The 27,391-nt window shown below is 40.6% G+C and overlaps 1 protein-coding gene and 1 long non-coding RNA gene across 2 annotated transcripts in view; one reads left to right on the forward strand and one right to left on the reverse strand.

Moving 5' to 3' along the window:
• The first annotated feature begins 6,632 nt into the window (after nt 1-6,632).
• Nucleotides 6,633-20,374, forward strand: gtf3c4 (general transcription factor IIIC, polypeptide 4). Its single transcript, XM_026929163.3, has 6 exons — nt 6,633-6,773; nt 9,994-10,425; nt 11,268-13,010; nt 14,189-14,319; nt 15,966-16,054; nt 17,394-20,374. The coding sequence occupies exons 2-6, from the start codon at nt 10,120-10,122 to the stop codon at nt 17,456-17,458; spliced, it is 2,334 nt and encodes a 777-aa protein (XP_026784964.3). The 5' UTR covers nt 6,633-6,773; nt 9,994-10,119; the 3' UTR covers nt 17,459-20,374.
• Nucleotides 20,375-26,140: 5,766 nt separating this feature from the next.
• The window catches only part of LOC113535448 (uncharacterized), a 33,913-nt gene continuing 32,662 nt past the window's right edge, over nt 26,141-27,391 (reverse strand). Inside the window, exon 6 of the long non-coding RNA XR_008303994.1 lies at nt 26,141-26,241. This is a non-coding gene — a long non-coding RNA (uncharacterized LOC113535448). The remainder of the gene's footprint in view (nt 26,242-27,391) is intronic.

Genomic DNA, 27,391 nt, shown 5'->3' on the forward strand with positions numbered 1-27,391 from the left:
TGATCCATGGGAGCGAAAGCACCATGCCATGTTGCAGCATGCTTACACTGTTCCAAGGACGACAGAGCAGAATTAACCCCTGATGGAAGCAGAGCAAATCAGGCATCAACGTTAGTCTGAGATATTCGCTGGATAAGAGAGCTTAGACTCAGACCATCCCTGATCTGCTCTTGGTCAATCCTACAAGGCTTTTTTCTCTCTCAAACCGCAAATCTATCTATCTATCTATCTATCTATCTATCTATCTATCTATCTATCTATGTCTGTCTTTACATTTTATATAAATCTTTATATAGTTTATATTTAACATGGTAAAGATACACTCAATCAAGCCGACAGTTAACCAAAATAATTGCAAAAAATATTTCTCCATTGTTAATGATAATGGAGAAATATTTTTTGCAATTATTTTGGTTAACTGTCGGCTTGATTGAGTGTATCTTTACCATGTTAAATATAAACTACACAAGTCTTGACTTGTTTGCCTATATAGTTGACTCACTTTTGAACTTTAAAAGAATAAACTATAAAACGCAACATAGTGAATAAAAAGTGACAATTAGGGGGCCAGTTACCATGTTCTAAAGGAATAAACCAGGGCTTTGCAACCTAATTTCTATCTACCACTTCTGTAGTGTATACAGTATGAAAATTCCAATAAAATACCAATTTCCCTGTACTGAAAATACCAAAAAAAAAAAAAAAAAATTTAAGGGCAGTTGTTGGAACATCAGTACAGTTATATATTGTTTATATGAAACATATTTTTGTAGAAAACATTCTGATTGTTCAGTAAAATGTTTTTCATATACAAGGGTACTTTTCACCTGATTGTGCGTAAGTAACACATGTCTCCTGTCTGTCTCCTTTTAATATCTTTATTGTTGGTGTAACAGGTGTATAAACAGGTTTTCCGCTTTTTCCTCAGTATCAGGAAATATATTGTCATCCTACAATGTCACACATGGTGATCACACATATGTTACAGATGTGTTGAATTGAGACTAGGTTGAAAACTCTTGGGTTATTCCTTTAACTAGAGAGCTGTGAATAAACTGGATTACATACAAGACAGTGCTACAGTGTTTGGTATCTGGGGTCCATGTACTCGCGGTTACAGTTGATGTTCTTATATTGAATAACAAATGTACAGATGTGCTGAGGTGTAAAGCGCACTGTAGCTGAATGGGAGGTTCGTTAATGAGTCGTTCATTAAGGGGAATAATTAAGCAGACAGAGTGTTTGCTCAAAGACACACAGCAGTTTCCTCATCAGGAGGTGCACGTGTGATGCCTGAGGCCTTAATCAAAGTGAGCAAGCATGTATGCTGAGAAGGCTGATGCTGATAAATACACGTGTAGAAACTGCACTTTCTCATTATATAATTTATGGTATGACCTACAAATAAATATCAGACTATTAGATATGTATCTCTCAATGCTTTTATGCATTCTTCAAACAAAACCAGAAGTCCGTCTTGGTTCCCATCATGCAAAATAACTCCAGTAGAAATATTCAGCCCAACCAGAACACTGGTAATTAATGAATAATTAACCAGCCCCTTTTTCTTAGCCTTTGTTCCAGCCCATCAAAGATAGCGGCAGTTAATCCCTTTCTTATATAAATAGCTCTTTGGCGTGGAGGGCAGCAGCCGCACGGCAGTCTAACCCTTCTGTCCCTGAAACTGAAGCCAGGATAAGCTGTGAGTGTGTTGGATTGGCACGCGGAGCTGCCCAGGGCCTGCCGCTGAGCTGGCCTCCAGTACAGATGGAGGGCAGGGCTGGGCAATGCCAGCTTGTCAGTCGGATTAAAACGACTCATTTATTCACTGAAGTATCGTGCAAAGCGACCACGCCAAAACAGGGTGGCGTGGAGGGGGTGAGGGAAAGCCGGTGGGCAGGAGAGGGGAGGGAGAAGGGGTCCAGTTATTAAGTGAGAGTGGCTCCTAAACTAACTGACCCTTTGCCAACCTGCTCTTGCTCTCTTTCTTCCACTCTCTCCCTTTTTCTGTCCCATTACTTATCTTTCTGGGGCTGCCAGAAGCCATTACGCTGGTGTGCGGAAGGTGGCCAGCGGGGTGGCGTCCTCCAGTGCCTCAGTGACAGATTGCCACTCCGCATTGGTGGCGGAGGAGGCAACAGCGGAAGCCGATTGGCTCCGGCGGTCAGGAAATAAGCGCTGAGGAGACGGCAGAGTGGCGGAGAAGGAAGATGGGAAGAGGACGGAGAGAGAGGATGACAAGAGCCGGCTGTGTGACCTTTAGCATCAGGTGAGTTCCTTAAAGGGCCGTGAACCCTGTTGTTAGGAGGGAGCCTGGCAGTAGAGGGCAGCGTGGAGCAGTGGGGGTTGATGGTAGTGCCAGGGCCATGGACAGGGCAGGGGCTGAGCCTACTGGCCATTTGGAGGAATTATGCCATTTCATAACAGTCCCACTAAAATGCTAAGTATAATCTTATAAGGACAGTAGAACTAATTTGTAAACTTGGACATGAAAAGGAAATGCAGACCTAACATATCTCTAGGATGCACCGTCACACATATTTGGAATAGTATTTTTGAGAGAAGATAGATGGATAGGGTGACATTCACCAAACACCTCTTGATTGCTTCAATGCCAAAAATAGATCCTTCAAAAGAGGCACAGCTTGAATAGCCAACTAATGAAACACTCGTGTCATGCTCTTGAGCAAGCATCTGAAAGAAAAACAATGCCAGTCAAAAAAAAAACTTAGAAAAAGGCAGGCCTGACTTTCTGCTGCCACATCTGTGAGAAGTGTAGAGAAGAGCAGGAGCTGAGTAATAAGAGAAGAAAGTGTCACAGACAGGTTAACTGTGGGATCGGTCAATGCCAGCAACCCTGTGCCTCTCAAATCCCCCACTCTCGTGTCACTGGCAGGCCAAAAGAGAGAGAGAGAAAGAGGGGGAGAGAGAGTGAGCACGTGGGGGATGATGCTTGGAAAGGTTTTATCGGGTCTAATTACTCCCGATAGCTGTAATTTACAGGTTGGCAGCAGGGGGAAATCGGCAAGATTCACACTTCTACGGGTCAGCATCTGTCGTCATTACGGTGCTAGGCTCACTGAGGGCCGGTCAGCAAGCCTGAGGAACGGTAAACAACAAACCGCATGTGACAGATTAGTGGCGCGGGCTAAAGGACCTTCCACTGACACATCATTCCTCTCACTCTGCGAGTTTGTATCACGGCAGCTGTCACCAATAAAACAGAGAGGCAGGAGAAAAAGGCGGGGGGAAAGGCTGCCAGTGGCTTTTGTTCCAGTTCCAAGGTAGAAGGTGGCAGGAATGGAGGGAGGTGCTCACAGAGTGACCTGTTTAACAGCCTGGCCTTAGTTAGCAAAGGAATACTGTATATTCATGTAGGAAAAACGGGGCACCATTATGTCAAGCCAGGAATTTTTTGCTGACTGCCTCATAATTAACAAATGCTGGGTTTTTGGGTCCCTGCTACAAATTGCACCTGTCAGCTGTGGTGGTACTTAGTGGTAAGTTCTATTTGTGAAATGTGTGTGGCTCAATAAAGTAGGGTAAGAGAAGCTAAGCGTTTGCATTGGGAGGCCTAAGGTGAACCTGTGCTGGCTTCAACCCACACACTGCTCCACCTTTCCAAACCCCACAGGAGAGAATTGAAAGAGCAGAGAGGAGAGGATGTGGTCAGCCAAGGCCCGGTGCTGCTCATACCCTTCCTAGGCTCCAGTTCACATTCCCTCCTCTGATGGATTCTGGCAGGGAAACTCTTCCCTGACCTCCCCTTGAAGGACGTCCACTCTGCTACCTAACTTACTCAAACCACAAAGGACTATACATCATTTCCAACTCTGTTCGGGATACAGAATATTGATTAGTGTGCAAGATTTTTAAGGTTCACTTGTTGATTTCATTACTCTTCCTCAAGATGCTCAGCATGCCAAGGGCCTCAATAAATCAAACTTTCACCCACTCTGTAAAAATCTCATTTGGATACTTTGCTTCTTCTCCACATCCATGTTAAAGTTAATACTGGAGGTGTGGAAAGTGTCCAGCTTTAGTATCAGTAGTTCCAGGTAAATGAAACTTGTCAAGGACATGACCCAAGTGCTCTAAATCTCTGTCAGCTACCCACATTTTGGCCCTTCTTATTGGCGAACTCACAAAGGCCTCACCCAATGCTGTCCAATCACCAAACGCATCCATTAGGCTGTCCAGCAGTGGGCAGAGTCTGGTGAGGATCTGTCCTGTCTCAAACCTAACAGCAGAATGGCTGTGTGGTCCATGTGCCAGGCTTCAGAGGGCCTCTACTCCCACAAGTGCCATATGGGCAGCCCAGCCCTGTTCCATTAGCACGAGAGAGATGGGGATGAGGGCCCTGGCCTCCACAGCCCTCTTGCAGCACTGCCACAGGGCACGCCCTGCCCAACACCAGCTGTCAGTACCAGGCCTATGGACATCCAGGCCTCGTCTGACCCAGCAGTGCTGAAAAAGTTATAAAAAAACAATATCATCATTATTGAGACTACAGTGACACACCAATGGAACCAATGGCTTACTCTGAACTTTAAGACCTGAAAATGTATTCTCCTAAGTCGGCATGGACATGATATGCATTTCAAAACACCAGGATGCTCTCAAAGTTTTGAAGAAAAAGTAGAAAAAAGAAGAATCTTACTGTCACAAATGTACTGAAATGCACCCCACCTGAGGGATGGAAGCAACCCTGCACCTGGCCTGAAGGAAAGACAGAGTGAGAAAGCAGAAGCAGAAAGAAAGAGGGGAGAAAGTTCAGATGTTCTGTGGCTCACAGGGGAATGTCAGTATGTGTTTCAGGCTATACCTGCCACAGGACCTGGGGCCTTTTTTTAATTAATCATCACACAGCTATGAATTATTAATCCATTATCACTATGCATACATACGATTACTCATTTGTCTCCTCTCCTTTTTTTAGCACACTTAAGTTTCCATTTCGTTTAATGAGGCCCAATTCTGTAGAGAAATAAAAGTAGATTAACCCAAGTGCACACTTAAATGAAATGTGCTACAGCCACTGGCAATCTGCACCAGCTACTTCAGGGAATTATATACCCAGACAAGTTTTTCCCAGTCAAATGTCGCACATATTATCTAGATTATCCTCCAGGTTCAAGGCACTCGCTGATTTTGGTATCAAAGTCGAGGGTGTTTTAATAGCGTTGATATTGAATGTAAGACGGTTTCTGTGTTTCTAACATGTTTTTAAAAATGTATCTCTTGATAGTAATATCAGCGTGGTGCTGGTTGATATAACCTTCATTCTTAAAAGTTTCTTTATGCATATTGAATATTGTACTTGGGAAAATGTTGCCTTGTGGGTGATGTGCTACACACTGATCAGAAATCATCAGGCTCTCAATTAGGAGAGATTTGGCTGCTCAGAACGGCCACGAGGACGCCTCGGCCTAGAGCGGCCCAGAGCGGCCCCGAGGACGCCTCAGCTCAGGAGGAGACTGAGGATCTGAGAGAGAGCAACACCTGTCAGGTAAGCCTTCGCAGTTGACGGCACACGAAGCATGCAAAGCCGTCAGCTCTGACGGCTAATCTCCGGCGCCCCGTCCTGCCGGGCACGGCCAGACTCCACAAGGAGACGCAGGGGGCCAGAACACAACAAATTTCCCTTTCCTGCCTGAGACAGCACCGGCACCCACGACTTCCTCCTCAAATAGAGATGGGGGGGAGGGTTGAAAAAGGAGGAAGAGGGAGAGAGCGAGAGACATGCTCTAAATACATTTCATTATCATCATTATAATTATATCAGTGATTGTGTGTTTTGGGTAATGCGCTGCAGCACCTCTCCCCGGGGGTTCACCCAGCTGAATGATTAAAGCACATGCAATGAACCATCCGTCACTGCATCCCTGTAGGACTCGGGCAGGATGTTTTCAAAGAGCTCTGCTGAGAAGAAGCACTGGAAATGAAACAGTAAATCTATAACACCAGGACTGATAGCAAGGATCTCAAAAATATTTGAAAGATTCAAAAGTTAGATTGTCGCTGTTGCATTATCTACTTGTTTGCATAAGTAGCATTCAATCTAAAATCCTGTCCAAGCTGAAAAAACAATGATAAGGCCCACAATAATCAAAACCACAGATTTCATATGCTATTATACAGAATATTTATTTTTAAAAAATAATCTTATACATATAAGCTATTAGAATTAGAGTGGGTAAATCCAAAACACCTCAGTCAATTACCCAGGTACAAATAGGATATGAATAGCAAAGAGCGCTTTGACTAAGGTTTGTAACACATAATCCGATAAGCCATGCGGTCCTGTAGGACTAGGCCTGCTCAGACGCAGGAAGAGAATCTAAGAGACAAGGATTGATGAATGTTTAATCCGACAATCCCGCACATGTCTAGGAGAGATCATCCTGAGTCAAACCCCACAAACGCGCTGCAGCAGGTCTCTGAAATATTCATACCATACACGCTTCATTAAGATTATAATACACCAAGGTCTCTATTTACTTATTTATCTGATTATTGAAACAAATGACAGAAAAGGGGGGATTAAAATATTTGTGTCACCACTACATATTTGTCTCGCAGATTTGTAACAATTTGTTTCATTACTACAGAAACCTCTGGATTGCTAAATACTTTTGACAACACAACCCATTCTACTGAGTGAAGCAGTACAGTGGCTGTGACTGGATTCAGAGAGTTTTAATGAAACTGGGTTCTTCTATGGACTGTCCAGAGCACATATTCCTTGCTTTTGCACATCTGTGAGCTAGCAAGTGAGTTTCCAATATCAATTAGCGGTGTCCATATTCTTTCCTAATCATGGCCCTTCAGTTCTCTAATTTAGTGTTTCCATGCTCTAACACACTCATTTTAACCTGAAATTAAATGTATCCAGTGAACACTAGTGATATAATAGTGCACCACAGGATAAATTGGGTTCTTGAAAATTGTGTATCGTGTTCATCAGGGATACACAGCACATAGGGTGAAGTAGAACAAAAAATACAAAAAAGAAAAGGGAGTTGGGCTCTTATTAGTCCTGACATATACACAAAAAAAGCTAAATCTAAAACAATTAAGGGCTCTTCAGCTTATCCAGGAGCTCTATGTCCGAGAGTTTCACTTTCAGGAAAGGGTCCCAGAAGAACTCCTTTAGAAAGTTGGGACCATTCTGTTTAAGAGTTCCTCATACATTCTTGGGATGGTTCATGGTCCTATTATTCTGAGAGTGTATTTCTTCGCACCCTTGAAAGACCTTGTTGCTCTGGAGGAACTCTTAAAAGTCCCATATAAATCTCTATGGCAGCAGGTTTCTCTTGCAGAAAAGGTTCCAAAAAGAACCAGTTTATTGTCACAAGGGTTTCTCATATGTTCTTTGGATGCTTACTGGTCTTATTTTTTAAAAGTTTTCTTGGAACTCCTAAATGTTCTAAATAAAACCCTATGACAGAGGGTTTTTCTTTCAGAAAAGGTTCCAAGAAGATCCCCTTTAGAAAGACTGCACTGTTTACTACTTAAAGAGCGAATGATGAACCCTTTATTGTCACAAGGGATTCTGTTTCAGACAAAGGTTCCAAAAAGAACCTCTTTAGAAAGTAAGGCATTATGATAAAATGCCCATGTCAATCAAAAAGGGGGTGGGGGGTAAACACAAATATGATAACAAGCAGGGTAAATGATGCAGCTTTTTTTTTTTTTTTTTTTTTTTTAATTTTCCAGAAAAGCAGAAAAGGGGTTTGCCAACATTTTATGAGATAGGAAGACATTCAGTAAGGGCTTTTGGGTTGAATATTTGAATGTAAAGAAAACCACATTTTGTATTTTAAACCATATTGAATCCTTTTAGTGTTGGTGTGTCAAAAGCAAGAAAACACAATGTGCACTGTATTGGGAAACAAAGGGTTAAAGGTTAAAATGTGCAGGACAGATAATTTATAAATCATGCTGCTTTTCAAACTGTCACAGGTGTGACACTCTGAAATCCCTCTGCCAAGCCTCCTGATAGGCATCATATGCTTTCAACAATGAATGATCTCTCAAGCTGTCTCTCTGATGTGAGATAAATGATGTCACTGGTCCAATAAATTAAATCCCACAAGTGATAAATATTCACATCAATTTGATCTTTACACCAGTGCTTTAGAAATCAGCCCTACAACTGTCCATTATAAACAAACGTTTTAAAATGTTTAAAATTACCTCAAATGTAGTCAATCAGCAGAGACATGTTTGGTGTCAGACGTTTCCCTCACTGGTTTGGCGCTAGAACTATGAAGCTGTTGTTGTTGTCAAATCATGTCTTCATAGAGCTTGCTTTGTGCAGAGGGGCATTGTCATATGATGATACTACCATGGTTTTAGCATGGTTTGTTGTGGTAGCCATGACACTACCATGGTCTTACTGTAGTACAACATGATACCCATGATAATACCATGGTTTTATTATAGCACTTCATGGTAACCATTATACTACAATGGTTTTACATTTGGTATTTCATGATAACCATTATGGACTTACTATAGTACTTCATGGTAACCATGACACTACTGTGGTTTTATTGTAATACATCATGGTAACAATGATACTGCCATTACTATGGTATAAAACTATCATGGTTTTTCTATGTTACTTCATGGTAACCATGACACTATTCTATACTATACTATACTGTAGTACATCTACTGTAGTACATCCTCATGCTAGTTCACAGGGACTAAGTATACCACCAGTCTAAACACCCTGTAGTACTAGTACAGTACTTCATGGTAACCATGGCAGTAACATGGCATTACTTTAATACTTTATGGTAATCATGTCATGAACTTTCCATGGTTCTACTATAGTACTTTATAGTAACCATGCCATGACACTACCATGGTTTTATTTTGGCACTTCTTGGTAACCATGATAATACCATAGTTTACAATAGTACTTCATAGTAACCATAACAGTTCCTTCGTTTTACTTCATGTAACCATGACACTACCATGGCTTTACGATTGTGCTTCATCATAACCATGACACTAGAAGAGTTTTACTATATTACTTCATGGTAACCATGACACTTCCTTCTACCTTCTAACCACCACCTGGGTATTTCTATGCTACTTCATCATAACCATGACACTACCATGGTTTTACGTTTGGAAACCATGAAACTCACAGTTCATTTAACCTCTTTTTTTTTTTTTTTTTTTACAAAAACTGTGATGTACTAAAAGAAAAATGACTCAAAAGAGCCTAACCTAGCTTAAGCAAACAACATGTGTTTGAATGAATAAACTGTGCCCATGACCCTGTTGCCAGGTCACCGGTTGTCCTTCTTTGGACCATTTTTGGTAGGTACTAACCACTGCATACCATGAACACCCCGTAGTACCTGCCGTTCTGGAGATGCTCTTACCCAGTCGTCTAGCCATCACAATTTAGCCCTTGTCAAGGTCACTCAGATCTTTACGCTTGCCCATTTTTCCTGCTTGCAACACATCAACTTCAAGAACTGACTGTTCACTTGCTGCCTAATATATCCCATATATCCCTTGACAGAAGCCAGTGTAACAGGATAATCAGTGTTATTCCCTTCACCTGTCAGTGGTTTTAATGTTATAACTGATTGGTGAAATTTTATCCTGATAGATTTTAAGTAAATATTGACAATGGATTGAAAATGTGCCCAAACGACTTTTTATTACTTCTATTCATATTAATAAAGTCGTTTTATTATAATTTTACACTATGTCTGCTGTGCTGTCCTTGTACTGTATGTGCAATATCTCCCACTATGTCACTTTCTGACTTCTTACAATGTTTACAGTTTATTAGTATTTTTACCTGCTAGGAGTACATTAATAATTGGCGTACTGTATGTTCAACATCTCCCACTATGTCGCTTTTTGACTCCATACGATGTTTACAGTTTATTAGTTTTTTTACTTTTTCAGAACACATTAATCACCTTGCACGATCTTTTTGTATGTGTTCAATGTTTTCAGCTTGCTACTAGAAACTTGAGCGATTATTATAAACATGGCAACCCGCACTGAGAGGCGCTCAAGAAGTCCCGCCTCTTCCGGTACCGCCACTTCCTGGAGACGGAAGCGTTTATTTTCATACGGAAAATGGCGGCTTCTGAACCGAACCGCGCTGTGGATGTGGGCGAGGCCGTGTCCACGGAGAAACAGGGACCGGATGTTGATTTTTGGGCTGGACTCGGGCCCATAGTGAAGCGAGAGCCGGTGGTTAAACTTCTGAGTCCAGTGAGCGGGCTGGAGGCTTTGACGTGGTCGGAGGATCACCGACTCGCCGTGTCCACCGTCAACAGTGTTTCAATCATGGAGCTGGTGTGTGATCAGCACACACACAGCCAGGATTTAGTGCTTCACCGTACTCACATCCCTGTACCGGAGTCCGTGTGTGAACTGAAGGCAAGTATAAACACACACACACACACACACACACACACACACACACACACACACACACGGTGCGAGCTGCAGCAATAACAATAACAACTCACCTGCATTGCATGCATTATTACTGTATGCTATTTAGTGCAGGGAAAACATAAACAATGGGAAGTGAAGGAGAACTAAAGGGTAAAGGTTAAAATGTGGAGGAAAAGTACATCATGCAATAAATCTTTTGCAGCTTTGAAGATCACCTTACAAAATTACAAAGACTGATATACAAATTGTTCAGAATGGGTTTGTTGCTAGTGAACAGGTTTTGTAGGTGTGATGACAGGAAAATGTCCTACAACTGATCATAAATCTAAGATGTTAAAAAAAATGTCTCCTGTCTCTCTTGTCTTGTCTAGTTTGTTAAAAGTAACTTAAGCTGTCTAACTGGTACCAGATTGCAGTTAAATAGTAGGCCCACAATGTGAAAAATTAAATGTGTAGGACAAGTACATTGACAATTTTCCCAAGACGTCATCATATGCAGAAACAAGTACAATTGCCTACAGACTTTATAAGCCAACCCACATTATAAGAAAGTGATAAATAACCATTATGTCACTTGTCATAAATTGCAGCACATTGTCATATAATTCATTGCGTTCCAGTTATGCACTCCCACAGTTACGCACTCCCACAGTTATGCACTGCATTTCTCTGAGATTTTTCTAGGCGGCTTGTTTTAACATCGACATACTGAATAAGATGCTCAAAACATTTGATTTGATACTGAGACACCACATTTCCACACTTATTTGTGGTTTGTGAGTCATAGCTGCATAATATAATTAGCATTTTTTTGTTATTAGGTGGGCCCGGAGGACAAAGTGCAATCAGCGAAACAAAAATTTGAGAATTCTGATGACCCTTCAGTAAGGCAGGTTTTTCTGCTGGACAGAATTATGAATCCCCAGGGCGGGGCTCTGCGTGGCATGAAGTACACCAGCTGGTCCCCGCTCGGCTGTGATGTGAACGGGCGCTGCATTCTGGCTTGCCTGACGCTAGACTGCCGCTTGACCATTCACAGCGGCCACAAGCGACTGCAGTGGACTCAGCTCATGAACCTCACTGAGCTTTATGGCGACATGCTAAAGTCGAGAAACTACTCAAATGCCTCTGAACCCTTGCCAGAAGACCTGGAGGATCTTGAGGAGCTTCAGAGTAGGTATCAGATGCAGACACCTGTGCGCATGGAGTGGTCCAGCCTGTGCAACACACATCAAATCCAGAGCAACAATGAGTGCAAAGATGTGGGGACGGTCCTCCTGGCTGTGTTGATGGAAAACGGGGACTTGGTGGTATGGCAGTTCCGCCTGCCCGTACAAGGAAAAGAATCTGTTGTCTCTTGCAACACGATCAAATCGGGCGTATCGTCACCGAGTGTGTTAGCCTGGTGGGAGTACGAGCATGGTGGACGCAAGATGAGTGGTCTGATTGTGGGCAGCACAGTGGGACCTGTTAAAATATTGCCTGTGAATTTGAAGGCAGTGAAGGGATACTTTACTCTCAGACAGCCAGTGGTGCTGTGGCAAGACACAGATAACATCCCAGTGAACAACGTCAAGTGTATCACGCTCTTCCACCCACAGCAGAAGTGCAACTGTAGCTTGGTAGTTGCAGCGAGAGGCCCATATGTCTTTTGGTGCTTGTTGCTCATCTCCAAAGCGGGTCTAAATGTGCACAACTCTCACGTTACTGGCCTTCACTCAGCACCAATTACATCCTTAAGTGCCACACACAGCGGAAGCTCAGTGTTCACCTGCTCGCTGGATGGCACAATTAAAAAGTTGACGCCGGTCTTTACCGACACGGCTATCGTCTTTAAGCAACAGGAGGTGGAGCTTCCTGAAGGTGTTCGTGGCTGCCGTGTCCACGGCATCGCCACCAGCCCAAATGGTGCCTACCTAGCTCTGGCCACCACGGAAGGCATGATCAACGGGTTGCACCCAGTTGTCCGCACCAACCTGGTGCAGTTCATCACGCTCATGACGCCAGACGAAGCAGGGGCAGAGCTTCTTGAATCACAAACGCAAAGCCTCTATAAGCAGGCTGACTTGCTGGATCTGGTGCGATGGCGTGTAATGCATGACAAACGGATACCTCAATTCCTCCAAGATGAACTAGATGAGAAGACACCCACATCAAACTCGACATACCTTTGGAGACTCAAGCTCTTCCTCTTGCGTGTCCTCCACCAGTCCTTGCAGAAGGTGCCAGTGGAGGCTCGCTGGAGGCCCACACATGAGGACAGCAAAGCTTTTCTGCCCGATGACGTGGAGGGAGACACGGTGGACGGTAGCAGGATGGCCGACACTTCTGAGATGAATGAGTCCAAAGCAAAGGAAGCTGAAGGTGAGCCAGACGAGGAGCGAATGAGTGAAATTACAGCATGGATTGAGGAGGTGGAATCGTACCTGACACGTGAGCACATGAAGAGGGTGCTAGGAGAGGTCTACCTTCACACCCTCATCACAGAGAATACATGCATCCCCACTAAAGGGATCTGTGATTTCCTGTCCAACGATCCTACCAATGAAGATCGAGCTGCCAAGGTGAGTCGTCACACTGCGGCAAATCTGTTCATATACACATACGCAGAGTTCCTACCTTTTCACAGTATTTCTGATCAAACACTCTGAAACTAACTGATCCTTAATATTAAATACAGTGCTCTTCAGAATTATTGGCACCTCCTGTGAAAATGAGCAAACTTAATATAGAACAATAACATGAAATAAGTAATATTTTGAGCTAATAAATATAAGGACAGTGTATAGTATTATTTATAGGTGTTTTCTCCACTCAAAGTTTTTTTTTTTTTTTTTTTTTTTTTTTTTTTTAATTTCTTTTTCTACATTTTCTATAAAACACTGGTTTGAAATAATTGGCAACTTACAATTTAATGCTGATCGCCAGTTATGTTTTTGAAGGATAACTAGTGTTTGAACGCGAATAATAACTAAAGTGGCGCTGCTGACCTCATGTCCCCCTTACAAAATATCTTTCTGTACTTTCAGATTATAAAGTATCATATTTGGTGTAACATGTCTTTCAGCTGCAGTATTTTATAGTTCATTTTGATTTATTTTCGTTCGAGGTATTTCACAGTATATAGTAAAATACATTTTGATGAATCTGGCCATTCCTGCCTATAGCGTTACATTCAATTCAGAAAGAATGAGCATTGATAGTTCCACATTAAACAGAGATTTCTACTTGCACTATGTACACCTCATAAACTGGCACACACTCTGCACACTCAAGTGTCAGAAATCTGAAATTAAATATAGATACTCTGTTGCTACAATGTACATCACAAACTCATAAAGTTTTATCCTCCAACACAGTGTTTGTAGTTAAGTCATTAGCATAATCATTTATGAATATAGCAAGCCTAATCCTTTCACATATTAGTGTAAAGGTTCATCTCGAATATTGCTGCAGCATTAGATTTGTACAGTAAATCACTGCTGGCCTGATGTGATGTTATAAGCAAAAAAGGTAGATAGATTAAACAAATAAAGATTGATTAGACCCTAGTATAATATGATGTGGGCTTTGTTTAAGGATGACTATGTATTTCAGCTGTTTGCTCAAAAAGTAATAAAGTCGAATGCATAGAAAGATGAGAAGAGGAAGCACACTAAAGGTCAGATCCCAACATATCTATAGCAAATGAACAGAAAGTATTAAAAGATTTATTGTCCATCATGTCTTGTATTCTCCACAGGTTCTGATTGGTCATATAATGAAGAAAATGAACAAGCAGACATTTCCCGAGTACTGCAGCCTGTGTAAAGAGGTTCTGCCCTTTACTGACCGCAAGCAGGCTGTGTGCAGTAGCGGACACATATGGCTCAGGTAAGACTGTGTGCTATTACACAGCTGTACACATCCTCATTATAATCCAGTCATATTTCATATCTGAACTAAGTTTTCCAAAATGTTTGCAGGAATTTAAAATGTTCCTTAGGGATATCAATAATTTTGGCACATATTTTTAATACTGAAAAGCCAAAATAATTATGAAAACCGTGTAGTATAGCATAATATATGTTAAACTAAATCAGTCATCTTTGGGGCATGCTGTTATAGGAAAATAATCAACGACAGGGTGGTGTGATGCAGCTTTCCAATAACAGCATGTACCATATTGTTTCATTCTTTTTATGCCACAGCAATTTCCCAACAATTATATATATTTTTTTAATTAAAGAATGACACATTGTACTTTTTAGTGATTTATTGTTACATTTAATGTTACTGAATGTCCATGAAATGATTAGTTCCTGTTATCGTTTACTTTATAGCAGCTATAAACAGTTGTTCCACTTTTTTCTCTCTGTCTTGAAGTTAATAAGACAAAAAAAATTCAGTTTGTCATATTACTGAGAAAGTGCAAAGTCCTCTGTCCTCAAGACTTTCCCACATTGTACTGTTAAAGGTGGTCATAAAGATTGAGATTCAACTTTGGGGTGTGTGTGTGTGTGTGTGTGTGTGTATGGTAAAACATACAACATACTTTCTCAACATATCCTCAGTTGTGGAAGGAAGTTGAAGTCAGATTCCCTGCAGCAGTTGAAAGTTAAAGGTCTTGCTCAAGACCCCAACAGTGGAACCTGGGATTTGAACTCTTAACCCTCTGGTCACTAGCACAGAACCGCTAAGGAGCTGCTACATAGAGTCTGTAGCAGGAGATGGATGTATTCACCATTTACATTTTTTAGAAAACTTGGTTGGTGTGGAGAGATCTCACTGGGAAGATGATGTTTACAGTAGAGAGCAAAAGAAAAAAAAATCGAGTTGTCTCTGCCTGCCCTCAACATGCGGTTCATTAGTCTCTCCCAGGGTGTTTTTGGGGGGTGGGGGGGGTTGGGGAGTTTTGCTGTCCAGTCATGGGTGATTGGCTTCAGTGTTGCCTTGATATTGCAGGGATGGACAAATCAGTAGCCCAGAAGCAGGGGACAATCTGATTTCCTGTCTTTGCTGTGTGGGATATTCTTTTCGTTTATTCATATTTGTCCAGCGTACAAGTATGTTCGACAACCAGATAATGAAACATAGACTACTTCTTACTGACTTGTTTAAACGTAATATGCTTCCTGGTGATGCGATGCAGTCCCAAACACTGGCCAACAACTTGCTGACTTTCTGTTGAAGGCGCAAACACGATGTGCATGATCATTTACTTTGTTTGTTTCCCTTAGTCTGTATTAATGCTATGCTAGCTAACTAGCTCGAAATATATTATTTCATTATGTTAGTTGACCAGTTTTAACCCAGTTGGTTAGATTCATGTTCAAATGACCCACATAATTTTTTTTTTTTTTTTTTAAATAACAAAGATCATAGCACCAAATTTGATTGACTGGATCTGACTGGATCCTGATGGTTAACGTAGGGAAGCGCTATGTGCAGTGCTCTAGGTCTATCCAGCATAACACCATGCTGAAACTTCCTTGAGTATTTTGTCAAGCCCTTGTGCGTGTTTTTCCTCTTTATTTTAGGTGTGTGCGGTCATATCAGGTCTGTCAGAGTGTGACGTACCGCCGCTGTCTGCTGCAGGACAGCATCGCTTCAGTGCCACAGCCTGAGGGTAAGACCTGATGATCTGCCCAGCGGCTTCTCTTGGCACACACACAAACACACACTACCTTTAATATCCTGACGGACAAGAGTTGGATGATATGATGATAGATCAATACTGCAATACATTAATTAGGCCTGCATCAAATACTTTTTTTTTTTTTTCATACGAAGTATGATGGCAATCAAAGCAAAGCAGACTGCAAACTGCACTCTGTGAAAACATTATAAAGATATTTTCCTACAACATCTTACATCTTCCTACAACATCCTACAAATAAGCTGATAAAATGTCTTAAACATAAAACTCAGCACAATGAGTTCATAGTAGGGGTTTCCATGCAATACAATTTATACGATTCATAAGGCAATGATTTGATATTTAACAATACCACTGAATTCAAATTCCGTTTAGTAGCCTCGGTTTGATATGTGACCAGCTTTGTTCAGAATCTGGCGCAGGCCTACCATTAATTCATGAATGATGATGATGTGGAGAAGGACCATTTTAAAAGAATCAGAGTTACGGGCAAATCACCTTGAGAGCCTATTAAATTCTTTACACATCAGTTTAAAATATGAATTTTTTACACACCAGTTAATTTTTTTTGATAATAATCAATTTGTAATCATTTATAATCTATAATAATCATGTTATAATTGTCGTTGGATCATTACACCCTTAGTTCGTTGCACATGGCAGCAAACAACATTGCAGTAAACAGTAGCTATATGCTAGGTGAGTGAAAATAACAGCCCTTGCCCAGTAAGTTGTTCTTGATGCTGTTTGAGTGATTCTGACATAATGAAAACAAAAACGTACTTTACTTACAGCTTTTCTGAAATGCAACATGCATTGATTAATACAAGTAGGTTACTCATTTCTGTATTAGTATCAACGAGTACCAAAAACTGCTTTTGTAGTTGTATTCAGCCTGAAAAAAATGGTATTGATGCATCCCAAGTCACATTAGCCTCTTGGGTCCAGTGCGAAACTAAAGAAGCAACTACTTCCCTAGGAGGAAATTTTGTACATTTCATACATTTTTGCCCAAATGGTTACTTTATCAGTTCCCTCACACATTTACCCTGTGTATAATACTGCACAGTAAAAGGAGCACTAACGCACCCACACTAACGCACCCATGCTGACATCAGCTCCTATTAAACATGTAGTAGCTAATGAAACCCCACCTCTCATACCTGTGGTGTGACATTAGCTAATCACGTCGTCTCAACCCCGCTCGGCGAAACACAATCACGGAAAACGGCGACTTGATTGTTGGGTTGTGTTTGCATCATGTTCATCGCCTCTCTTGGATTTCTATTTCCTCTTTCCCTCTTTACAGATCCAGACTGGGTGAAGAAGATCTTACAGGGGCCGTGTACGTTCTGTGACTCGCCGCTGCTTTGACACACTCAACGTAGAAACACTGCAAGTCCCAAAGCTGCTGAGACACACCCGAAACCTTACAGACTGTATAGCCCTGTATATTTAGTTGTTTTTTTTTTTAAACTCTGATAATCCATGGCTAATATATATGTATGTGCATTCTGAATGTGTAATAATTTTTTCTCTTTTCTAAAGGTTTGTCTTGTCCAGAGCTTAGCACTGTTTTCATTCTGTGGTGCCGAGGTCAGTTGTGTGTACAAATAGAAATGGCAGGAAAACCTCCTCCACCTAAGACACCTATACTTTTTTTTTTTTTTTCTCCTATCTGCTGAACACTTTGTGTTTGAGCCTATGCTGCTACGATTCCTTTTTACCACAACTTTCTTTCAGCCTCGTCGTATGGTTTCGCTTCTTAATTGGCTTTCGGAAACATCTCCATCGGCAGCGTCCTCAGTCTTCACATGAGAACTTTACACAGGCTGCATGAGGAGAGATTAAAGCCCACGAGAGACAGATATGCAGCGAGAGACAGAGGCAAAAGTGTTTTAAGAGTGCGTTTCGGTGCTTCCCGAGGGATATGCCTCTAATGAGATACCAGAGTAATGAGGTGTGGATTCCAGCCACAGATGTGATTCTCATTTTAATTAAGAAGAGGCGGGGTTAGAGTGCATATTGTTAAATATAGTTAACCCTCTTTTTATGGGCCGTGGGGAAATAAATACAGAAGCCGTACAGTTTGACTCAAGATCCACCTATATATTCTTCCCTATATTTCTAACTCAGGGTCAGAGCTGTGAGAAGAAAAATGGTGGTTCAGCACTGTCTTGTTCACTCTTGTCCCTTATATCGGCTACTGATCCCCCAGAATGCCCTGCTCTGTCTCTGAGGTCATTGGAGCGTATCACTTGCCCCTGGGGCTTGAATTAAGAAGCGCTTAGATTTTTAAAAAAAGGTGGTGTCATTGAAAGTATTTCTGCTTTGTCATAATGGAATAAAAAGCACTGCTGTTTGTGTTTCTCGTGGTTTATCAGTCCCACACAAATGGCGATTTTTTAACACACAAGAAAATGATGGACGAGTGGCACTTGATTACGCAATGTTGATGCATACAGAACAAGCACTTTGTGATGAAAGAGGAGCGAGAACCCAAAGGGAGAACTCGCTACAGCATCAAATGTGTCTGTTGTGCGTCACTGTAAATTTGTCCACAGCCACAGCATACCATCTTGAAGGAATACTCCAGCATTTTTAGCTGAAATTTACTGTATCACTAGTATTTATATGAAATTTACTGTATCAGCATCTTTAGTATATGTGCGATTACCACAAATGACAATTTTTAACAAATGAGAAAAGATTACATTTATTCACGTTAAAAATTTGCTTGAAAACTGACTAATAATGGAAGTGTCAGGGCAGCGGTGAGGTGTTGGGGTCAGTCAGTAAATGTTTATGGCAAACATACTTTTGTAGAATGTCCTCTATAGCTATACAAATTGTCCTTTTGCCATTTAGGGGCTAATGTTTTTTTTTTTTTTTTTTTTTTTGTTTTTGTTTGTTTTTGCAAGACTGATTATTAGTTTCTAAAATAATGGGTCATCTGAAAGTGTAATATTGAAATCATGATAAATTGTCACACTTTTCTGAGCTATATCAAAATGTCATTATTACTTTCATAACCTGGCCCATGACCTTGGCATGGGTGTTGGTGCCAGATAGGCTGGATTGAATATTGAAGAAGAAAAAAGAAAAAAAAAAAGGCTGGGATTTTCACATGCAACAGTCTCTAGAGTTCACACAGAATTGTGCAGAAAACAAAAACCATCCAGTGAGCAGCAGTTCTGCAGGCAGAAACGCCTTGCTGATGAGAGAGGTCAGAGGAGAATGGCCAGACTAGTTTGAGCTGAAAGGAAGTCTATGCTAACTCAGAAAACTACTCTGTGTAACCGTGGTGATCAGGAAAGCATCTCAGAATGCACAACACATCAAACTTTGAGGCAAATGTGCCAACCGCTCTCATCAGCAAGGTGTTTCTGCCTGCAGAACTGCCACTCGTGTCATTCTTTTCAAATGCTTTTTTTTAAATGAATTAAAATAGAGGTATATTTCACTTATTCAATCTTGTTTTGCAATCACTCTGTGATAGTCGCACATGCTAATGGATAGAGATTACACTAAAATTGTCTTTTTTTGTCTTTTGAATGAGGTGGGACAAGCCTAAATGTCACAATGTGTACTGATAAACATGTTTTTTTTTTCATTTCCTCGTTTGTTAGTAATGCTGTTTGTTTGTCAAAAGGAGCTCGCCCTTTTGGTGAGGATGAGTGCCATGCCGATAGGTGGAGACTGATCGTGCCGGAGAGGTTAGCTGTGTTTTGGCGGAACCTCCTACGTCTTTAATATAATGAGATGTCAGAAAGCATTTGTACAATAATTACAGCCCCCTCCTCCTTCCTTTCTTTGTGCACACACACTCAACACTTCAAACACAGGCTTTGTTGCTGCAGCATACAATATTCATAGCCTTCACGGCCATGGCTGAACTTCTTTAAACAGTCATTTGGATTCAGTACTTTTGTTCAAGTATGTAATAATGAGTTGCTATATTTTAATTCATAGAGTCATACATGGGAGAATCTGCTTTGTTGAGCCACTATAATAGGTTCATTATGAAACCTCTCATCACGCACAGTATTTTGATTAAACATCTTAAATGAGTGATCATTCCACTGTTGTAAGGAAGCTACTGTGGAATTTAAGCTCCAGTGCCATTTCTTTATTTTTCTGCTGCTTCTACACTGTATATGCTTTTATTCCTTAAGGATCACCATATGTCATAAATTAAAACGATGACTTGTATGTATATCTATAATAACCCTTTTTGCTGCCATAAAGTGTGTATATAATGTTATACCTCCAATAAAGGCTTTTTTTTTTTTTTTTGGTAAAATGAATTTTATGTGTTTATGTTAAATATGAATTATGTATTTCCACTGTTGAATGCCTGATTCTGACTGATTAATTTTCTATAACAGCAGCTCTGACAGTAGTTCAGTGCCATATCACATGTTTATATTAATGCCCTCATTCTAATATGTTATCATTTCTGTACTAACAACCAACACAGAGATTTTTTGGCATGTGCTCCATGTAAGCACATTTTAAAAACATAATTGGTGATGTGGTTGATTTTCGTTCAGATGTAAAGCTGTAACCTTACATTTTCCGATGTGGGAATGTCTTCAGGACAAAGATTTTATGCTTTGCAGTTTCTCAGTAACATGACAAATTGCATTTTTTGGTCTTCTTACCTTCAATAGAAAGAAAAAAAGTATGGTGAGGAAACGACTGTTTAAAGCAGCTATAAGCAAGTGATAACAGGACCTAGAAGACGTTCCATAACATTGCCGTAAATAAAAATGGATTAAAAAAAAATGTATGTGTAATTTCTTAATAAATAACTATTTTTAATCATTTGTTAAACTGGTGTGGTATATGAGGAATAAAACACTTCAGGGTGTGCTGTTGTAGAAAAACAATCAACTTTGTGACTGCTAAAATGGGCCACATGACATCACTTTTTCGATGATTATTTTCCTGTTATATTCCTAACATAATTACCACTGAAGATCAGATCACGTGCACTACAAACTTTATATAAGATCATAATATAAACCTTAATGATATTTTCAGTGATTTTGGTGAAAGTTAGAAAATCTGTTTTGAAACTAGCATTGAAAATTCTAACAAATATAGCTCTAGCAATGTTCCCTCCAAAGCCACGCCTCCAAAACACACACACCTGTAGCTCTCTGATTTGACAGGCAGCAGGATTGACAGACAGGAAGAGATGCCTCCTTGTCCTGATTGGTTGTAATTTTGTGGTCCCCATAATTTGTGTTTTTTTTTCTCTTCCTGTCTGGCGCCTGAGAGAGAGATGTTGCTTTTCTCTGAGCAAGTATTTTATTAATGCTGCCAAACAAAAAACTTCAAAATATTAAGAAAAATGATGACTTTAAAAATCACTTGAAATTTTAAGTCAGCTTTATTATGTTGTTCAATTTAAAATCACTAATAAAGTTTCAGTATAGGGGAAGAGAGATGTAGACATTTTTTTTTAAAAAAAAGTAAATGTGAGTGGTTCTGTGGGTGAAAAGTTTGAAAGTTTGTGATGTGGCTCAATGGTGTATGCCCTACACATTATTTTCTCTCTACTCTTAAAGGATTCAGTGTATCCTCAGACTTGTGAGACAAGCAGACCTCGTTTGTACCAAAGATTCTCAAATCAGGCTGTTAACATGGTCCTTTAACAGCTACATGGTCCTGCTGGGATGCTGCCAGTGACCCATGACTGGCTGCTTTGCGTGTGTGTGTTTGTGTGTGTGTGTGTTGGGGGATGGGGAGGGAGTCAGGGGGAGGAGATGTCAATAAGCACACTGCTTGTTTGACAGTGTTAAACCGCTCAAGTGGAACTAATGTGGACACACACAAAGGGAACGGACAGGCCTTTTACTGCTATATTAATTAAAGCTCTACTCAACACCAGACCCACAACCAGAGAGAAGTGTCAGGGGAGTGTGGGTGTGGGTGTGTTGTATATATTATGTACATAGTTCATGCTAATAATTCAACTTGAAAAATAAGCAGACATCAGTGTTTAGGGCCCAGGATTGATGGGGAACTGTTTGCACTTACAGGCCACCGTACAACCGATTCTACAAACTGTTCAGGGTCCTTTACTTAGACTCCTCTTTGAAAGAACCTTTGACAGAACCTTTAAGAGTTTCCGCAGAGGGACAAGCCAAATGTGTTTGATTCTGTGTTAGAAGTCGAACTGTTCTTCCAATCGGAAAGCAGAAGCACTCAGTGCTTCAATCATGTGACATCTGTTAAAGGTACAATCAGTGATTTTAGAGTAAATTACCTAAAGCTACACTTTATGGCCAAAAGCATGTGGATACCTGACCATCACACCCATATGTGGGCCTTTCCCAGCTGTTGCCGCAAAGTTGGAAGCACACAATTGTGTAGAATGTCTTTGTATGCTGTAGCATTACAGTCTCCCTTCAGTGGAACTAACAGGCTCAATCCTATTCCAGCATGACAATGCACCTGTGCACAAAGCGAGCTCCATGAAGACATGGTTTGCCAAGGTTGGAGCGGAAGAACTCGAGTGTTCTGCACAGAGTCCTGACCTCAACCCCACTGAACACCTTTGGGATGAACTGGAACACAGACTGCACCCTGGACCTTCTCATCCAGCATCAGTGCCTGACCTCACTAATGCTCCAAAATCTAGTGGAAAGCCTTCCCAGAAGAGTGGAAGTTATTATAACAACAAAGGGGGGACTATTTAAATCTGGAGTGGTATGTTCAAATAGCAGATATGAGGGTGATGGTTAGATGTCCACAAACTTTTGGCCATATAATGTAACTCAAATTTTAGAAAAATACACACTGTTTCCCTTTCAGTGTTTTCTCCAAAGCCCATCCTTCAAACTAAAACACATACCTAGTGTAGGTTAAAACACTTGAATGCTAGTACAAGAGGAAAAGCATGTGAAATTGACAGGTTTGATTGACAGGAAAACAGAGATGCTTCCACGTTCTAACTAGTCAGAAGTTGGTTTTTCATGCCGTTTGTTTTTCCTGCATTTACAGAGCCTGATTGAGGGGTATGGGGACCAGAGTGTTTCCTGTGAGCAGATATTTTATTAAGATTTGCTGGACATATTATATTAAAAATTAAAAAAAAAATCACTGACCGTACCTTTAAACCAGAAACTCAGTAGGGCACTGTCTTTTATTTGTCTCTATTTTCTACAGCAAGAGTGCAAATTACTTGGGGTATGTTTGGATGTGTGTGTGTGTGTGTGTGTGTGCACGCTTGTTTTTTGTGCATGGTATTATTTCAGAGCATGAAGAATTTATAATGAGTATTTTTGTTTTTTTTGTTATAAAAAAATAATACCGGAAATAACTACTATGCAAAGCTATTAGAATGAATATTTATGAGTCTTGTTATGAAATATTCATAAAGTTGGTTTAAAAAACAAGGAGAGAAAATGGGGGAAAGAGATATGTGTGAGAAGTCACTGAGATGGAGGGAGGGAGGGAAGGAGGGAGAGATTGAGGGAGGAATTGGGCTACTGTCTTGACTTTGTCGTGAGGGTTTCTGACAAAAATCGAATCAAATATCTGACATCTATTAAAAAAAAGCACCCGCAGTGTCCTCCTACCAGCGGCCCTTTTTTAACTTTCCCTCCCTCTTTGCCTGTGGTGATGTTTCTTACATTCACCTGATCCCTCTCCCTCTTTCTCACCCTCATCTCCGCCTTTATTTTTTACTTCCTTCTCCATTCCATCTACCCAAATAAGGAAATTAATGAGGGATAGATTCTTTACCGACTGCCCCCGCAATGTTTACCACTGATGAAATTATAATGCGGCCTCTGCTGTATTATTTATAAGCCAATTAGAGGAAGTGTTACTTGATTTGATGGGGAGCCGACACACAAAGTACATTTAACTAATACAGCGCAAGAGAGTAACGCTGGGAAAGAGATACGGACGGAAGGGAGGGGAGGGAGACAGTGAGAGGAAGAGGAGGACAGCCGAGCCTGCCGAGTCCTCGCAGTGCTCTAGGATTACGTGCCTAATTGCCCTGCTTTATCTGTCTGTCACGGAGAGCCATGCATATTTCAGTGCTCCCAAACACTTTGATTGTTTGCACTCGTGTTGCGGCTGTAACAAGTAGAGCAGTGGCCAAAGTGGAGTGTAGTTAAAGACTGACAGAGAGCGAGGGAGAGGTGGGAGAGGGAGGAGGCCGGAGGGAGTGAGGGGACGCACAACTTGGATGCACTGAAATATGATTAGAATGGAAAGAGATGAGAGAAGTTGTGGGGGACTAATGAGTGCAAAACTCTTAGTCTACGCCTCCTATTACAGCAACAGGCGCAAGAATGACTCCTTTGAGAGTGGACTTGAGAAAATACAAAAGGAAATCAGGCTGCAGAAATGGGAGGTTAAAAAATCCAGGACAAAAATTTGCACGAGGTTTACAATGAACAACAAGGAGCACATTTACCCACAGGAAACAGACACATAAAATGTTCCTATAACTAATAAAAGTCAGCTGTGCACTATCATAAAAAAAAAAGTACTAGGTAATTTTTGTTCAACAAACAATATAGGGTGTAGGGATGTAACCGTAAATAAATACATAATTCAGACTGAACTAATAATACAGTATGTCCTATGTATACAAATATGTATTAATTTTTTTTTTTTTTAGAAATCTTGCCAGAAAAGTTAAAAAGACCACCTCTATTTGCGAGTGGTCAGATACAAAGATTGCAGGACAAACAAAGACCACGTTCATTAATATGAAAATGTGGCACTGTGCAATGTATTTTCAGCATCCTTTGTAACTCCCTTCTCAGGGTTGTGGTGGTTTAAATTAGGCTACTAGTATGTTTATATTTTGGGAGTTAGAACCAACTTTGTTGGAAGATATCACAGGCAGGAACAAACAAAAATAGGCCAAATAACTGCACATGTGGGATTTAAAAAAAAAACAAACAAAAAAAACAATCCAGTTAACATCTCTAGCTGAGACCAGAATTCACAGACCAACCTTTGTCTGGTTTAGGCCACACTCACTCTGTTTCAATGTGAATACAGATACAAATACAAATATTTAGAGCACTAAATAGATACAGATACAGATAGTGTCATTGTTTTACACCCCAACTAGTGTTGGTCCTTTTTATTAGGCCTAATTACGTCCAAGGAATGAGTGTCAGTGGGTTTTGAACATGCAGTTCATTTACTTTCCCTTTGACAAAAGGTACCACCCCAGTGACAAAATAAAAAAACGCATAGTTTACGACCCTATCTTCTAAAAATATGTGGCATTATTCATTTCAAAACTTTCAAATCTTTATGATCCATTTTTTCATTTGTTTATTGTATTGCACACTGTTTCAGAAAGAATAATGCTCGAGAGGAGACAGTGCCTGGACCCATCCTTCATCCTCCATCCTCCCCACGATCTGCTTTTGAAAACTGATCAGACACTTATGCAAAGGAGGGAAATTGGAGCAAAGGCATCTTCAATTATCTGATGAGGCAAGTTTATCGGACCGGGTTTCTCTTTCCTTTTTTCTGTTCCAGGATCAAATAGCGGCTCTTTACATAACAAAAGAGCTTCCTGCCTGACCCGCTTCACTGAGCCTACCTTCAGATGCAGCTAGTCTCTTACTAAGACAAGGTTGACGGGTTTTTTGTTACTGAAAAACACTAACCTGAATTAAAACATAACCTAACACAGTGAAATCGCACTTATCACACTTAGAGCATGTCAACATTCAATAACATCGATTTCTTGTTTCTCAAAATCTATGTGCTGCTTCATCACCTGTTTTATTTATTCATCGCTTTTAAAGCCTGGGTAACAGGATAGCTGTTAATTAATATAACTGTCAGGTAAAAGGCTGCTGTCGGACCATCACCGATCCATCAGTAACATTAGCTCGGGCCTTCCACTCATGCTAGGCCGCAAACCCTATGCCTGCTGCTCAATTAAGCTAATGCTATGTAAATGAGGTCTCCAGCCATTAGCTTCCACTTCGGGCCCCGTTAATGGCATAATTGGGCCAATCCAAAGGGCAATTAATATGGCAGCACTCGACTCACCTTCTCTCATCTGTAAATATGCTCCAGTTTTTGCAGGGTTACAGGTCAGCAGCAAAGAAGCCGAGGATCGTCTGACCCAGAGGTGGGAGTCCCTGACCCGATTCCAACTGAAATTTAACACAACTTTTTCTAAACGAGTACTTATTAATTGTTTATGAATATAATTATTATTTCTTACAGAATTAGTGCAGCCAAACACAGTAAGCACAAAGGATAATATAGACTAATAAATACACAACAAATACGCAAGGACAAATTGAAGAAGGTGCTAGAGATGAAACTTTTTTAAAATATGACTACACACAAATCTAAGTTAGTATTGAACACAACAGGCAAATGTTATTGTGTCATAAAATATTAGAGCCAACCAATCATGGTCCCATATGCAAATGTAGGCCATGCTACATCCGTTTACTGGGCAGAAGGAGATGTACAGTATATGTGTATACTTTTACAAAAAAAAAAGGTTGAAACTCTCTTTGATAGGGAACCACTCTTTAGTAGGATACTACCTAGAATATTTAAGGATCCCCTGGAGGGACGAACTGAACCCTTTAGAGTTCTAGGTTTTTTTTTTTGCTTAGATTGTAATAATGTGCAAAATATGCACATTAATGGTATCTGGTAAAGTTGTAATTGTTTCTTTGTCTTTTCTGTTGCTTAATGGCATTTTTTTTTGGAACCGCCACATCAAGAAATGTAATTTATTATTCAATTTAGAGCACAAATGGTGGCCCTTAAAGCAAGATTTAGATTATTTTAATATCACAGATTTTTTCAGCCATAACATTATTATTATTCTGCTGAAGATTCCAATCAACTTCACCAATTCTTGGAAACCTCTTTTCATCCTTCTCAGAGCAATGTCTCTAAGGGAATTTTAGTAGTCAAGCCTCTCTAAATCTTCCTGTTTCTACAACACAGAGTCGATAAAAATAAATATCCTTCGTGGCACTCTTCTCTCCTCTACTGTCCACCCAAACATCCTCAGGCAATCTTTAATATAATCCCTGTTTCTTTTGCTTTTAAATGGCTCGGATCCCAGGTGCTGTTTAGACGGGGGAGGAAAAACTAATGTTAACATATGCTGCGAGTGCCAAGAGCCAAGGCCTGGCATCGACCAGCGCAGTGTGTGATTAGGCTAGTGAAGCTAAGCCAATCCCAGACACCGATCGAAGTCGTGCACCTTCCATATGGACGCAGCCCTGCTCACAGCAGCCACGTCCAGCTGCCTCCATTGATTTTTTCCTCAATTAT

Source organism: Pangasianodon hypophthalmus, chromosome 15, assembly GCF_027358585.1.
Source record: "Pangasianodon hypophthalmus isolate fPanHyp1 chromosome 15, fPanHyp1.pri, whole genome shotgun sequence".
Taxonomy (NCBI): Eukaryota; Metazoa; Chordata; class Actinopteri; order Siluriformes; family Pangasiidae; genus Pangasianodon; species Pangasianodon hypophthalmus.

What these genes read in the sequence shown, in the direction of transcription:
- gtf3c4 (XM_026929163.3), top strand. Translation starts at nt 10,120, where the DNA reads ATGGCGGCTTCTGAACCGAACCGCGCTGTGGATGTGGGCGAGGCCGTG. An exon ending in ATGAAGATCGAGCTGCCAAG is followed by an intron (nt 13,011 to 14,188) that starts GTGAGTCGTCAC and finishes TATTCTCCACAG; the next exon opens with GTTCTGATTGGTCATATAAT. An exon ending in AGCGGACACATATGGCTCAG is followed by an intron (nt 14,320 to 15,965) that starts GTAAGACTGTGT and finishes TCTTTATTTTAG; the next exon opens with GTGTGTGCGGTCATATCAGG.